The 15,341-nt window shown below is 38.2% G+C and overlaps 1 protein-coding gene across 6 annotated transcripts in view; it reads right to left on the reverse strand.

The window, feature by feature from the left end:
- Positions 1-15,115, reverse strand: part of TRIM37 (tripartite motif containing 37) — a 31,006-nt gene extending 15,891 nt beyond the window's left edge. For 5 of the 6 annotated variants that reach the window (XM_085301331.1, XM_085301330.1, XM_085301327.1 and 2 more), the window contains exons 1-11: positions 14,951-15,115; positions 13,365-13,466; positions 11,837-11,877; positions 10,679-10,795; positions 9,365-9,452; positions 8,388-8,510; positions 6,845-6,968; positions 4,825-4,892; positions 2,421-2,545; positions 959-1,009; positions 460-541 (exon numbers count right to left, since the gene is read on the reverse strand). In XM_085301331.1, the coding sequence (XP_085157457.1) occupies positions 460-541; positions 959-1,009; positions 2,421-2,545; positions 4,825-4,892; positions 6,845-6,968; positions 8,388-8,510; positions 9,365-9,452; positions 10,679-10,795; positions 11,837-11,877; positions 13,365-13,466; positions 14,951-14,971 (942 nt within the window). In that variant the 5' untranslated portion in view covers positions 14,972-15,115. Of the gene's footprint in view, positions 1-459; positions 542-958; positions 1,010-2,420; positions 2,546-4,824; positions 4,893-6,844; positions 6,969-8,387; positions 8,511-9,364; positions 9,453-10,678; positions 10,796-11,836; positions 11,878-13,249; positions 13,295-13,364; positions 13,467-14,950 lie in introns of those variants that run through there. The other variant, XM_085301332.1, reaches the window with a different exon arrangement.
- Positions 15,116-15,341: the final 226 nt, after the last annotated feature.

A 15,341-nucleotide genomic window follows, 5' to 3' on the forward strand; every position in this document is an offset into this window, starting at 1 on the left:
ATCAGCATTTCAGAAGTGGACAATCAGTAAAACAGCTTCCTCTCCAGCCAGTACTCTGTCCTCCTCCTAACTTCCAAAACAAGTAGTTTATAAACGTAAACATGGTAAGTTAAATCTAGACCTCAGTTCTGCAAGAAGCACATTTAAACACTCAAACAGACAGAAGGGTAGAAATACCTATTAGGGTTGCTATGATATATCTATGAAACTCATTTTTAGTTGCTCTTAAATTAGCCAAACTAACTGTACTGAGAATGCTCATGCCGAATATCTGGAGGCATGGAGGCTCCRATGGCCACTGACTGACAACAGCAACCTTATGCTTTTTTTTCATTCACTTTTTCATATACAACTTCTCTTTTCACATGAGAAGAATCTAACTGATGTTTCTTTACAGGACAAGCATGCTGCTTAAGTGTCGTGGATAGGGTAACAATTCTAGTGAAGATATTAACTCACTGGATAAACTTTTAATCTCCAGCAAAGTCCTGACACTTGAAGAGGCGGACTATAAACAGGATCTGCTCGCTGACGCAATGTACTATTGAGAAAAAAGAAAAAAAGATTGCTATTGAGAGAAATCAAAATCCTCCATGGAAGAGCAAGCTGTATATACACTTACACTCTGGAACTGTCCTTGCTGTACAAAGAGCACCTAACAGCACAAGGCCCATGCAAAATGTTAAGCATCCATACAAACACATATGTTCCTTGGAAAATTGTTCAATGTTTTAGAAGTTGTTTGCTTTTATCAAGGAAAATGTTTTTTTAAACTATCATTTGAACTGGGGTAAATTGTTGTTCACCTGGCACATAAGAGATTTTGATTGAATTCCTTTCTCTTAGTTTGTATCTAACAGTTTTCAGAGACTATTCACTGTTTTAAACAATATTAAACACAAACAGAAGAAATAAGAAAGTATTGTGAGTATCAATAAGCTCTAAGATACATTCTTACCTGAAGTTTTCCAACACAAAGGTAGTTGAATCATAGGCCGGAACTAATTCACTAAAGAAAAAAAAATACATATATTWTGAATAACATCACATTAAAAAACCCAACTTTTGGACTGTTYGGAAGCATTTAAGATGGTTTGGATCACCAGATCCACTGAAATGCACTAAGACTACACTTGTTTTTTTTCAGCACTTATGAAAATTCCACTCATGAGTCTTCTCCCCAGCGCATCTGCACGTGGTATCACACATCAAAGCAAGTATTTTACATTATGGTCAGAAAGGAAGAGCAGACAGAAGTATTTAAAGATAGTTAAGAGGATCCGCCCTTTTGCCTGTGAAGTCTAATAATCTCCTAACAGAGCAATTTTCATTGTAAAATTCTGATAGTTCTAGAAAGGATTAAACTGTTGCATGGCTGAAAGAACAAAGCTTAAGTGGTTCATGTGTCAGAGCTTAATGCCATTGGAAAATGCATATCCAGCTTTAAACTCTCCTTAGAGAGACTTTTAAGTATTCTCTTCAGAAAACACTTCAAGGTAATAGTTTTCAGATTGCATCTAAAAGCCAGACAGAGTGATATTTGCTAAAGAACAGAAATTGATTTGAGGAATTCTAAGATTTCTCATACTCTCGATTTTATGGAGAAACTTTGCAGTCAGCTATCCTAAACTCTGACTTTTTCAGAACCCAGCAATAAAATCACTGTATGAGAAGGAATCGTGTTAAAAAGTGATTTTGGCTATATATTCTGAATTAAGGTGACCTGCAGAGGCATCTCATGAGAGCCTTGCAATTATACACTGAACGACCCCAATAATAAGAGAAAAAGGGCAAATCGGTAAACTAAGTGTAAAGACAGAAATTTCTAGTCACCTGGAGCCCATTGTTTTGATTCCCCACCAAGGACTACAGATTTATAAAATAAGCCCTGCTGGAATAGAAAAGCCTGTCAGTGGATGTTGTAAGAGGAGTAAGTTAAGCAACTTGTCATTTTCAGTGTATAAAGCTGGACTCAAATTCAGTCAGAAAAATCAAGTTTAACATTGAGAAATGGACACCATGCTACCCCATGGATTATTACCACMAATGCCTGCATGGCTGAGGAGCGTTACTCCACTAGAAGTGAGTTAGAGAATCTCTCCAGCAACTCAGTCACTTATTACTCATTCTTCCAAACCCACATGTTAATATACAGTGGTACATCTCTGCCCTAATTTTACGCAAGGCTTGCACACACCAACATCCAGCTATCTTCTAGAATCACTAAAACATCATCCTCAACACAATCAAAATCTGTCCCATGGGACAATCTTCAGCAGTTTTGAAATTTTTTGTATGATAATAAAGAGGAGATTTTTATCTCTTTACTAAGCTACTTTACATATTTTTAAAAACAAACTGAACAGTTCTAAGATAGCTTTCAAGTTCAAACGGTAACACAGGGGAAATGCGCTGCTCACCTTGTGAAGTCTGGGGGAACTGGAGTAGTGACAAAGGAGGCCATGGGTTTCCGATGAACCTGCTGGAACATCATCAGGATCTCTGAACTTTTGGATATCAACTCACTCTTACTACATGATCGTAACTGTATGGAGAAAAAAAACAAGGAAAGAAATCCCTCTGTCATTAGTAGAAACCATCGATTTTGACTGCATTTGTTTTTAAACAAACTAATTGCATATTAAAACACTGCCTGTCACAGCTTCAGAAAGATTACCCATGACACAGTCTTTTTTCTTTTTAATATTTTTCTTGAAACTGGCAGCTCTTAAGACTAACAGTCTGCTATGATAGTTGAAGACACTGCTTCTAAATTTTTTATTAAGAAATTAAAATGATTTCTCCAATTCTGTCTCACTCCAAAGGCTGTGCAACCTATTTGGGAAGTCCTGAATACTGAAGRCTCTTTCAACTTCTAATACAAGCACCAGTGTCTACTATGTGCTTCACTTAGATCTAACAGATCTACATAGATCTTAGATCTATGTATAAATATGCCTGATTAATACCACACCACACCTTTTACTGTGCTTAGACAACAATAGTGGAGTAAATCAACTTGGAAATGAAACTTAGACACTGGGATAATTTGTTCAATACAGCACAATATGGTAAGACATGCTTATGCAACCTTAAGACTGTCCTTTTCCATTTCAGTTATTCCTTTACTGCCTCATTGCCAAGAGCTGTACTTTGTTGTTATTTGTTCAACTGAATTTGAACAAAGTAAAGCATATATTATCCTAAATAGAAGGCTATGAAAAGCATTTAAATCCACTTCATTCCAGATGGCTTACAGGACCAAGCATAATAACAAAAGTATTTTCAAAGTCTTCGAGGTTCAAGTGGTAATAAATACTTTTGAACAAATCTAACGTTATATGTTCCTGGAATAACGAGTACTGTATATTTTAAACCTCTTTACTACAGGAGAAAAGGCTATTCTGCTTCTCATATATAGAGAATATACATGTTATAGTTTAAACACTGGAAAAACATACCTTAGGCTTAGTATTCAAGCTTTCTGCYAAGCTTAAGTGAGACTAGTGTGAACATAAAAACCACACACTTTTGCTGTAAATTCTTTGAATAATTCTATTACTTCCYCAAAAAGAACACGAAAGTCAAAGTCTCTTTTGATAAAGTCATATGTAATGACTTTAAATATGTCAAGGTCTACACAATTGCCAAATGGCTGTATCTTCACAGAATCTTTYTAGTTAGCAAGCTTTTCCTCATATTTTGGAGGAAAAAGCTTGCTTCTCTAGTACTAATTTGTTATTATTTCAGTGATTTGTCTACAGAAGAGAAGCTGATTTGCAGTTACATATGCACTAGCACCATCGTTCAGAAAGATATAGAAGTCCTCATCTGGGTCGTAACAAAAACAAGAAGCAATTCTTGAATGAGCTATAAAAACAAGCTCTTGAATAATCAAAAAAAAAAGAGCTGATGTATAGTATGCAGAAGCACTCACCCTCCWGACCTCAACAATTCCTCAACATGACATTCCATTATGAGTATAAAACAAATAACTTAAGTGCAAGGAAAGCACAATAATCCTTGCTCAGGTAGTGAAGTCAACTTAGCATTTTTATTGAAACAAAAGCAGTGGAGGAGAATGAAGAAGAAATACAGAACAAGAGACATAACTCAAGAATAATGCTTTCTTCCCCTCTCATCCCAAAAGTTTTAATTTCTTTCCCCCTGCCAGAGACCTAAGATGCCAGACTCTGCTGAAAAAAATTACTGGACGCAGTAATGCCAGGGGTGGGAGGCAGGGGTAACCACACACACACCCTACCATTTGCTCAAAGCAAGCAGAAATTGTTGAGGAAAAGTGCAGTCAGCCTCCGCAGAATTTGAATATTCCATTTACAAAAGCCAAACTTGTGTTGCTAGGGGGAAGAAAAAAAAATTATACCATATCAACTTCTTGGAGAGACAGATGGATGGGACTAAAGGAACTAGAACCATTTCAGTTTTCCTCAACAGCACAAAGTGAAACATGACATTTTTATTTATTCTCCATTTATAGCCACCACTATTCATAGGCTGTTGGCAACTGCAGAACTGACAGAGATTAGCCACATGGTCCAAATGCTAAACTAACTTAAATGCTCAACTGTGTAACTTTACATGGTATCACTAAACAACCCCTGTACTAGTTTTTCAAGCAACAAAAGGAAACACCTTCCATTATTTCTAGAAGACACACCTACTTCTAAGAGCAAATTGTACAACCTAAAGCCACTTCAATAAAGAGATAAAAATAGTTCTACCAATTAAGAGTTCAAAAAGATAGAAGGCTGATTGATGATGTATCTATGTAACTTTCAACATTTCAACCCTTTTCRTAATCACCTGATGTTCTACTTCCTGGAGCAGGGATTCCAGAAGTTCAGTTTCTTGGGTAAGCGATGTCTTTTGACCTGTTTAAAGGAAAGGAAGGTAAAAGACATACTCATGGAATTTTAAGAAATTTAGCTTTTTTTCCTGGAAGCTGCCCCAAAACCTRGTAAGGTAAAGGATTTCTAAATATACCAAGGTTGATTGAGAAAGCATTTTAAAAGCAAGCCTACATTTTTAATTAGAGCTGTAGCGAAAAAGTCACCTGAGGTTTAAGTCAGTAATGAAATATTCTTTGTGTCCCAGAAATAACCTTTTTTTGTTGTTTTGGGCTCTTTTTCAGACAAAAAAAGCAGGTTTGACTTCACTGAACTTGCTCTCATCCAGCCAAGTCTCTTTTATATTAGCCGATATTTTTCTCTTAAAAACCACCATTTCTCTTGTTCTCTAATGTTTAAGCATTTTTTCCCTTAAAAAAAAAACCCAAACAATATTTAAAGTATTTGTGAATTCCAATTGATGTTAAGACTGAGACATAYGTCTGTTTTCTGTCTTGGGGATTTGAAACCTTTGTTTCTATCATGCATTAAGTACCTGAAGAGCMTCTGGCAGTCTTCAGAAAAAAGATGCTACATGTACAAAATGTTAATCTGTACATACCAAATAATAAGACATTCTAAAACGGCTTTCGGACTGATCTCCAATCAGCACACACCAAAACAAATCTTGCAACTGATTATCATATTCAGTATAGGCATAAGTATATGCAGATTTATCTTAAAGCGTGCCTTTTAAATACTGATKTGAATTTGAAGAGAAAGATGAACTACATCTGATACACATTTACTATATATATGTGTATATACAACACACACACACATATATATACATATAAAAATAAATAAAAATGTTAATAYGAAGGAAATATGAGAATAAATTTAAGCATCCTCAAAAACAAGAACATTTTCTAAGCATGCATATGTGAGGTTTCTTTTGGTGGGGGGGAGGGGAGGAGGGAGCGATTTCAAGCACCAGGAATAAGTTTATAGCACAGCTATTACTCTCTTACTTTTATTTTTGAGATAAGCTGATAGWTACAAGGTCAGTGACCTATTTATTTGTGCGCTTTAATCTACTGTTTGCATACCTCACAAAACTAAGGTCATAAACATAACATTTCAAGAGTGTCTAAAGAAAATGATATCCCAAAAGAAGTCATCTTTAATATATCGTTMTACCAATACATTTAAGAAAGTGAAAGCATGCATGGGAAAAARAAACAAGATGCAGACACTAAGTAAGTTGATCAAAGTACATGCATAGTTACAAGCCAACTGAGGAATGTAATCTAGATCTCCTGACTTCACTTGCTATCCTATTCATTGAAAGCCATCCATTCATCTGAAATCATTTTTTTAAAATGTTGCTTCTGCAAGCTTTAATACCTGTAAGCGTACCACCTGTCTTCTCACCTATGTTAGACCAAAGGAGAGCTAAAGTGACTAGCCTCAGGGTGGCAATAGCATCGGGAACCAAAGCAGCAGCTCTGATTCCAGATGCCCATACTCTCATTTGTAGACAATGCTGCTTCTATGTATGGACCTGAACTGTTCCKCACTGCAGATAATCACAGAAAAGCAATTTTTTTTAAAATTACATTGTGAGGAGTAGATACTGCAAAGATGTTAAATGAAAAATACATACTTAGCTAAGAAAAGCTTTTGTGTAAACACACTTTCACAACAAGTTGAAAGCACTAAATATCTTCCAATTGAAGGTACATATTCACTGAGTTACTATACAGGACACAATAAAAACAGGTTTGGTTGCCTCTAACTACTTAGAGCTGTAACACAGTAACTACACAATTAACTAAAAGCCCTGCTCTATGTAGAAKTTTTTAGCCATGCAATTTCCTGTCTTAATGCTGAAAAGTGCACAAGGAGCCATACTCCTGCGGGAAAGAAGTTCATCAGAAGATTTACATATTATTGATATATTGCTCCCACTCATAACAGACGAGGCAAATGCATACCCATTAATGTTATAAGCTTATTCTTCAGCTGAGTGTCTAACCGGGCAATCATCATCTCCACCGCATTTCTGATTTCCCGAACCCGTTCATCCTTTGCACTGCGCACTGCCTCCACGTTCCTCTCCTAAAACAGGATTCAGAAAGAATATGTACAAAAAAAAAAAAAAAAAAACCCTTCACACTTCTGCACATCTTTTGATTCACTTTACACGTTGATTTCACTCCCTCAGATCAAGGAGATGACTAGACAGCCTCCTGAAGCCTGCCACCCCTACCCCCCAGCACTGCTTTTTCTATTGGCGGTAAGGGGGAGGAATAKCTCGTCTTACAGAAGCTCTCATATTTAGAATGAGAAAATAGGGACTTATTTTTAGACAATCTGTATTGCAGTCCACTCCTGATATCAGCCTAAATACTTCATTATTACATTGTAAATACCTTTCCACTTTTATTGAACAAGTAAGTGTGCCCTCTGGTGGGAGACCAAAGGTTAACAATAAAGTTTGAACAGTATTTTCTCATTATAGAGAGAGACATTTGCCATATGAAGACTTTTCAGTATTAAAATTCATAAATACAACTACTGGTTTCTCTTCTGTAACTAGAGCAGAATAGAGAAGTTACCTTTTTGGTAACAGCAATGATCTGATTTAAATTGTGCCCTTCACCTTTGAATGATCCTCGAAATACTTTACAAATACTTACAGGTAACCCACTTGGTGATGTGACATGGTTACATTTGAGCTGAGGAAGAGCTAACCTACCAGTACATGCTGCAAACAAATTAGCATAGCCAAGAACCATACAGAAACTTGTTCACAAATAGGATGCATCTATGCAGCACATTTGGAATATATTTTATTTGCACAATGACCACATAATAAATGGCCCAGTATTCAGCACATCTTTCCTAGAATACAAAATTTGTATTGCTTTATTGGAATTTCAACTGAAACTGCTATGGTAAAACTTGCCAAATGTATGGGGACTTCTGGCACRTATACCACCATGGAGAGGAAAAAGGTGGCACTAGGTCTAGGTAGAAAACTRCTTTACTGAGTATAGTCTCTTTGTGGACTCAAGTATACTCTGAGTTTATTTTCCTAAAGGAAGAAAAATAAGCTAGGCTAGAGTAAGTTATTTTTTATACCGGTTTAGCCATACTCAAGCACAAGAGACTGCACTCTTAAGAGCGTTTACAAAAATACATCTTTCAAACAATTGCACAACTCTAGCTTCTAGATTGCAATTCAAAGAAAAATTTCTTGCTAGCTAACTCGGATGACTTTTTCTGTCTAGCAGCCACAATAGCAGTATCAAGACTGTGTTGATCACCTCATAGTTATAATACGAGTATCAAGAGCACAAATAAGAAGAGAAAACTTCTCTCTATGGGATGACCTGATTACCTTCACAGAAGTAACAGCACACAGGTACAGAAAACATCACAAGAGTATGCTATTGCCATTTCCCACTTCACAGTTATCCTTTGACAACAGCACACTGCAGAAAAACCTAAGGTTTTCACTGATTGATTTCTTACCACTTCTTGCACTAAACTGATCAATTCCATGAGTCTTCTCCTAAGCTTTGCCACTTCTTCATTTACTTTTGTGACGTGCTGCTCATAGATTTCTGCCAGTGGCTTAAAGGTATGTCCTCCATGCTGTTAAAAAAAAAAGGAGGGGGGATGGAGAGGGAGAAGGGGGAAAGGGATGTTGAATATAGTTTCAACTTTACTTCATTCCTATTAAATTACAGAAAGAGGGGAAGAAAGCCTCCTAGTGTATCACTCAGTTTGGAAAAGTTCCAAAGCAGAYTGTATGTAGGAAGTCTGTCTTTCACTTCCCTTCATAAGAAGTTATGAATTTGGCTTTCATACCATCAAAGCTTCCTGCTGAGAAATAAAATGACCRAGCAGTCATCCAAAAATAAACCACTTTATTTACTGTGCATATCTTTAACAAATCAAAGATAGTTTTTTTTTTTTTTAATTAAAAACACCCTTCACAAACAAAAAAGCACACTGTTTTAGTTACATTCAACCACTTATATTTCAAGGCATGACAGCTGTCTCTCCTCGAAATACACAACTGAAAGTATAAAGAGCAWGGTGAAGTGTTTCACTAACACAGCTTTGAAGATATTCAAGATTACTACCCACAATATTTAAATTACCCAAGTTTTATTCATATTCTCAGAAAGACCTCTTTCTTTGCACATAAAATTCTCATTGCTGACTTCATTTTGTCTAAAGTATCATGAAATGTGTAACAAGGAAGATAATTCTGTCCTCCTTTCACCATAAAATTCAACTTGCTTCTGTGTTTAGAAACAGAAGATACTGCTTTTCAAACCCAAAGTTGAAATAAWTTTTTTATGCATGTATGACAATTACAGTATTTGCATGGCAATTCAATAACCAAACCAACAGTTTCACGATGATTCCATTTCTTCAAATTGCACTCAAACACAACACAGTCTCCTATTGTAACATAATGTATGCAAGTATCTTCTTACCATTCCTCCCCAAAGTGCACACTGGTGGCAGATACACTTCTTACAAGTCCAGCAGAATACACTAAGTTTTTCATGATGGTTTTCACACCTTAAACAAAGAACACACAAACCATTAGCAGAAAATAGCCAAAAATTTTCTGTGAATAAGTAATCTATAAGAATATCTATAGTCAAGTCGAAATCTTTTGTAAAATAAATGTTATTCTTGGTATCATCTCAATGTTTGCAACAGTTACAGAGAAAGTTCATTAATAAAATTTTGTTTATACCCAGTAGATAGAGGATATCATCACTGAATCTGGCTTGAAATTCTGGAAATTAGTATCTGACCTCATCAGTACACCAACCTGTATCAATCTGCAACTGAAAGTAACCACAAAGCACTGCCTCTTAAGCTTTTTGGTCAAACTGACACTTGTTGATCCCTAAAGTTTCATAAACAGCATCAATCAACAAACTGAACATAGACTAGATGAGACCTCCAGCACGCGGCTCTCTCTTTCACCTCCACTAGGTTTGGGGAAATTAGAGAGCAGGCAGGTATGGAACATGTAATTAGTCCCTGTCCATCGTTCAATGGTTCTGCTCACTCTTTTCTCTTCCAAATCTTCAGAGTATGTCTCAAAAGACAAAAAACACTGGTAATAGAACAAAACCAATAGAAAAGCATGAAAGAAAGGACCAATAGTTGCTCCTAGGAAGAGAATATTTCAGAAGACACAGGAAGCTTGGAAGACAAGGAAGGAGAATGAACAGCAGTAACAGACAGAGCAACAGCTGTGCTTTCTGTGGAGACTTTATGTGTTTGCTTTGCCTTAGAACAGGGCTTATCGATCACATTTTCAAAAGGGACTGGAAGGCATCTTCTTAGAGAAGGAAAACCTTACTTTTCTGTGCTGAGATACCAAATCAGCACTCATAATCTTAATGGTACTGCCAAACAAAGAAGGCAATGAGAAAAGACTTTAAGTTGTATGGTCTCCAAGAAGGGCTATGAGCTATATGTATTACTACCTTTCAACTTTACCATGTCTCTCACTTAAAACATATTGGGCTCAAACTAGAACTAGTGTAGTTTTCTAAGCAAAGACATTTAAGATCTTTTCTCATTGCTACTAAGTATGACAGAAATGAACTCCAATTTTCAGTCAGTGAGAAACAGTATTTCTTTTGTATGTTAAGCAACAGTACGCTTTAGCTTTTAAGTAATCAAAAAATATCAGTTCGGTCCCTGTTTTGAAACGAGCTGGACTGAAATGCCCACTCATGTAAGACAAACTCCAAAAACGCTTATGTGAAGAATGTTCCATTTACTTGTCTTTTTCGTTTTCTTCATGCTTGGTTAGATTGCACAGTTGAAGTGTATCAAGTTGTTGTGTGACCTCTTCTGCCCAACGACAGTTTACCAGCTCTCGTAGCTGCAGCGGGGCTCTGCAAAAAGCATTGTTGAAGTTAGAGCAAAAATACAGCTCCGGGAGCACAAATGAAAGCTGCAATAAAAACCAATTTATCTAATCAATTCCACTCTACCAGAAAAGTCATAGGCAAAAGCAGAGATACCCAAGCTGAAGCTATAGTGGTGACTTCAGAAAAATAGTTAGAAATGTGATGTTTTAAGTCGATTTGCTTTTATTATGTAAAAACAACCAAATATGGAACAGGTATATGAGGAACCCTAGAACTATTCCCAGATTTGTTAACAGACTGCTGGATAACACTRGGCAAATCATTTCATTGCTCAGGGCTTTGATTTCTCCCATTATTCAACTATCTTCATGGTAATGCTTTAATTATCCCCTTGTAAGATGGGATATTTAGAATTAGATATTAAGAGGAAATATTTACCTCCTTTCAAACATTTTAGACCCATTGATTTAATATTTTAAAAATTGAATAATATGAAGTTCTGCAGAAATGGTTGTTTATTTAAAATACTGCCCTTCCAACTGGGGAAAATGATCTTCTCCCTTCCACTGGAAATATATTTTTGGTCTATACTCAAGAACTAGAATTCCTAAGGGGTGCCAGGGCTTGGGGGTGAGAGGGGGAAAGGACTGTTTTGCATTTTTAAAAAAGTTTTTTAAATTCTCAGACACTCTGCAACACAAAGTAAGACTCAAAAATTATAGATGAAGATCTTAAAAAAAAAAAAAAGGTACGTTTCAGTCTGAAAACTGTAAGTTTCTGCTCTCAGTCTTGCAAGAAGAATACAAAGATTTCTAAAAAGAGTATCTTCTAGTTTTCCTTATTAGATCAACCATATACATTAACAGTGATGTAACGAGACGTTTGTCACAAAACTAGAACATATTTTAAAGTAACTGTTATACCAGTGTAAGTTTTCATAATATTTTACGGGCAGTTTTCAAAAATCAAGCTTAAAACTTTTGTGAAGCTTAGAGGAAGACAACTCRTAATAGGACAGAATACCCAATTTCTGATAATTTATTTCTGATATTAAAATTATCTTACCTACAATGAGGGCACTGAGCTCTTTGTTCAGTCAGCCAACGCTATAAAGAAAGAAGAAATTTTTAAAAATGGATTGTGACAAGTTCAAGCAAGGTGTCTTTTACTGTTAGTTCAGTTATTTTTATTACAATGTTCTTATTTTTTCCTCATTTATAGATTTGCAGTTTAACTTTGTTTAACTACTTAGTAATGCAAGAAGCTGCTATTTACATCTTAGTAACAAAGCAACCACTCTTTTCTTGTCAAAGACACTTTAGTTAAAATTAAAAAGGGAATCTGAGGTACTCAGTATTCCATTAGAAACTACAGTACCTACTGCAGATTCCCACAGCCATAGACTAAAGAGCACATTTCAACAAAGAAAGCGTAAGATATAGCAGGTCCTATATCTTCTTCCTACTTTAGACATTCGTCTTCCAGGTAGCTTATTTCTTCCTCTTAGGCTACTTATAATGCAAATACTAAACCTGCAGTTTAATTATCAAATCTACATGGACACTTTGAATGCTTCTCTTCCAGAAAGTTTCATTAAAAGCCAAGTAGCTTAGGAAAGAATTTCATCAGCCCAGTACAACTTACACGTTTTAAAAAGTTTAGTAACTGAGAGGCTTGTTTTTGTCAGCTCGCTACTATGTTTACAGGCTCTCCATGAAAATATCTATGAAAATTATTTCTTGCCACACATCAACAATAGCTCACGTAATGTTCTTTACACATAGCATGATTTACAGGGCTTTCAAAGAAGGTGATAATTGTTTACACTGAGTTCTGCAAGATCTGAAAACCTTAGTTGAACTCTTTTTTAATCCACTACGCATAGCGGAGTCTGGACTTGGAACTGAATTATTACACTTTGGTAACTATCACCTTAATAAGTGAATTAAAATCCTCTGGAGGCTGCTTCAGCCTATTATACCAGATACCCTCAAGAAGGCTTTAACACATGTCTGCTCATGTTGTACCAGGTTGGTAACTATTTTCAAAATGCATTCAATACTGTTAAAACAACTCCACAATGACAGCAGATGTTATGATCTTTTAGCATTCCATACTGGCATCTGAAAGACCAGTATTTGCTTTCTGCTCCAACTTCCTCTTCAATCCATCATAGGATCCACTGACTCTCAAGAGATGTTAAAGAAGGGGTCATTATGTGCCTGTTCCTTAAAAGCAATTCTTCCAGATGACGACTACAGTTAGCACTACTACATATAATGCACAATCTGCCTAGTCTTTCTCAGGGTGTCATAAGAAGCTTTTGAAAGGGAAAATAAAGAGCACAGAGGAAGAAAAGGTAATCCTCAGAATCCCCAGAAAGGGGGGCAGGAAAAGAGCAAGAATGTGTTCTTAAGACTAGTAGTTCTGATTTTTTTAAGTTTATACATTTGCAAGAATTATGATAAGCAAACTCACCCGAATACAACTGAAACAACATAGCTTGGAGCAATGGGGACACAGACGTGCCCCCCTAGTAGTTCTGATTTTTTTAAGTTTATACATTTGCAAGAATTATGATAAGCAAACTCACCCGAATACAACTGAAACAACATAGCTTGGAGCAATGGGGACACAGACGTGCATCACGCAATTTCTCCATACAAATAAAACATCGGAATACTTCAGCAATGCTCTGCAAAGGTTAGATTAATACTATTGTTATGCCACAGATTTCAAACATAGTACAGTTCCATTTATTTTCTAGGCAGAATGCCAGGTCTAATAGAGTTCCAAACATACTGCATCTCAGAGTAGGTTACCAACTCAAACATCATGGCTCTCTTGCTCACTTCCTTTTACATCCCACAGGCACTCGGAGTCCATTTTAAAATATGGATCTTGTTTTAGGAGTATTTTCCTTGTTCAGTTTATCTTTTACTAAGTAGGCATTTCTGTAACCAGAAGATATTATTCCTACCTGTATTCACATGGTTAACAGTTGCCAGAAACAACAGTGCTGTATGTGCAGATTCTCTGTCTACGAATTTCAATGTACTGGCATTAAACTAATCCAAAGACATACTAAGTATCTGTATATAACATATAGAATTTTAAGTAGAAGGCTTGAATTGGACAGGTTATTTTTTTGACTTTTTTAAGACTTGAAAGAATTTAAGGTCTACCATTAGCATTAGCTCCACAATTTCTCTGCCCTCCCTCATCAGTTAATCTTGGCAATAAAATTGCGGTTTAACATACTGCTTTACTATACATGTTCCAACAGAGAAGTTATTTGTTCTAGAATACAACCACATCACCTCTCTTCATTCCCAAAACCAGAAAAGTATTTAAAAATATCAAACAATATTTGCTTGCTATACTGATGGATTTTCTAAATATAGACTGCATGACTTTCTGTAAGACACATTCTAAAAAAAAAACACGAGTAAGTTTTGGAAAATCTTGCAGTCTGTACTGTACATGAGTTAGATTCCTTCTGGCTTTATCTACAGAACTTTGAAAGAGTCTTCAAATGGATTCTTCCCCCACACCCCCCAAAAAAATAAAACTACAATCAGCACAAAGTGAGACACTTGGCCAATTTATGAATATCACAGTATCTCCTGTATCCTAATGTCTTCTTTAATGGTTGCAAAACCAAAGAAATGCGTTTTCAGGAAGCTATCTATAAGGTCTTGTGAATTCTTCATCTGTTTGGCTACTGTTAACAGCACAGCGCCGCGCACGAGGCGCTCGGGTTACCCCACTCGCAGAGCGCTCTGCCCTCGCACCTGCCAAAGCTGGTTTCGCCAGCGTCAGGGTCTGCACGCACCTCAGGGACAGGCACCGGCTGCGCTCTGCCAACGCCTCGTGGAACAACCGCGCGTCACCCGCAGGCGCCGCCGCCTCGCCACCGGCCCCCTCTTCACCCCGAGGGTGCTCGCCCGGAGGAGAGGCCCGCAGAGGGGCCGCACGGCCAGCGCTCGCCTCTGCCGCGCTGCGGAAGCCGCCGGGGCCCCCGCGCCGCCAGCCGGGCCCGTAACCGGGTCAGGATGCGCTGCCCCGGCCCCGGCGGAAGGGAGGGAAGAAGGGAGGGAGGCAGCCCGCGCCGCGGGAGATGCGCACCCGGGCCGGCAGCGCCTTCCCCCCTCCCCGGGGCAGCGCCCAGTGGCTCACCTCCACGCTCTGCTCGTCCATGGCCGCGGCTCCGCCGGCGGCGGAGCTTCTCCGCGGCCCCTCTGCCCCCCGCAGCGCCCGGGGCGGGGGAAGGGGGCTGCTGTACCACACAGCGCCGCGCTCCCCCTAGGCGCCGGCCATGTTCGCCGCGGCGCGCGCGCAGCTCCGCCCTGCGGCGGCGGGAGCGGCCCCGCTCGCGCCGCGCCGCAGTGCGCACGCGCCGCCCGCGCGGCCCCGCCTTCGCGCCGCGCGCGCGCGGCTGTTAGGGGACTGTTCCCCACCCCCACCCGCCTTGCTCAGCCCTTTCCTAACGGGTACCTGTGTGACAGATCTTGAAAACGGGCACCAGTACAGTGAACGCTGAGGCATTTTTTTCACTCAGAAGGCGGTC

Source organism: Rhea americana, unplaced genomic scaffold (genome assembly GCF_003343005.1).
Source record: "Rhea americana isolate MKP2758 unplaced genomic scaffold, rheAme1 scaffold_175, whole genome shotgun sequence".
Taxonomy (NCBI): Eukaryota; Metazoa; Chordata; class Aves; order Rheiformes; family Rheidae; genus Rhea; species Rhea americana.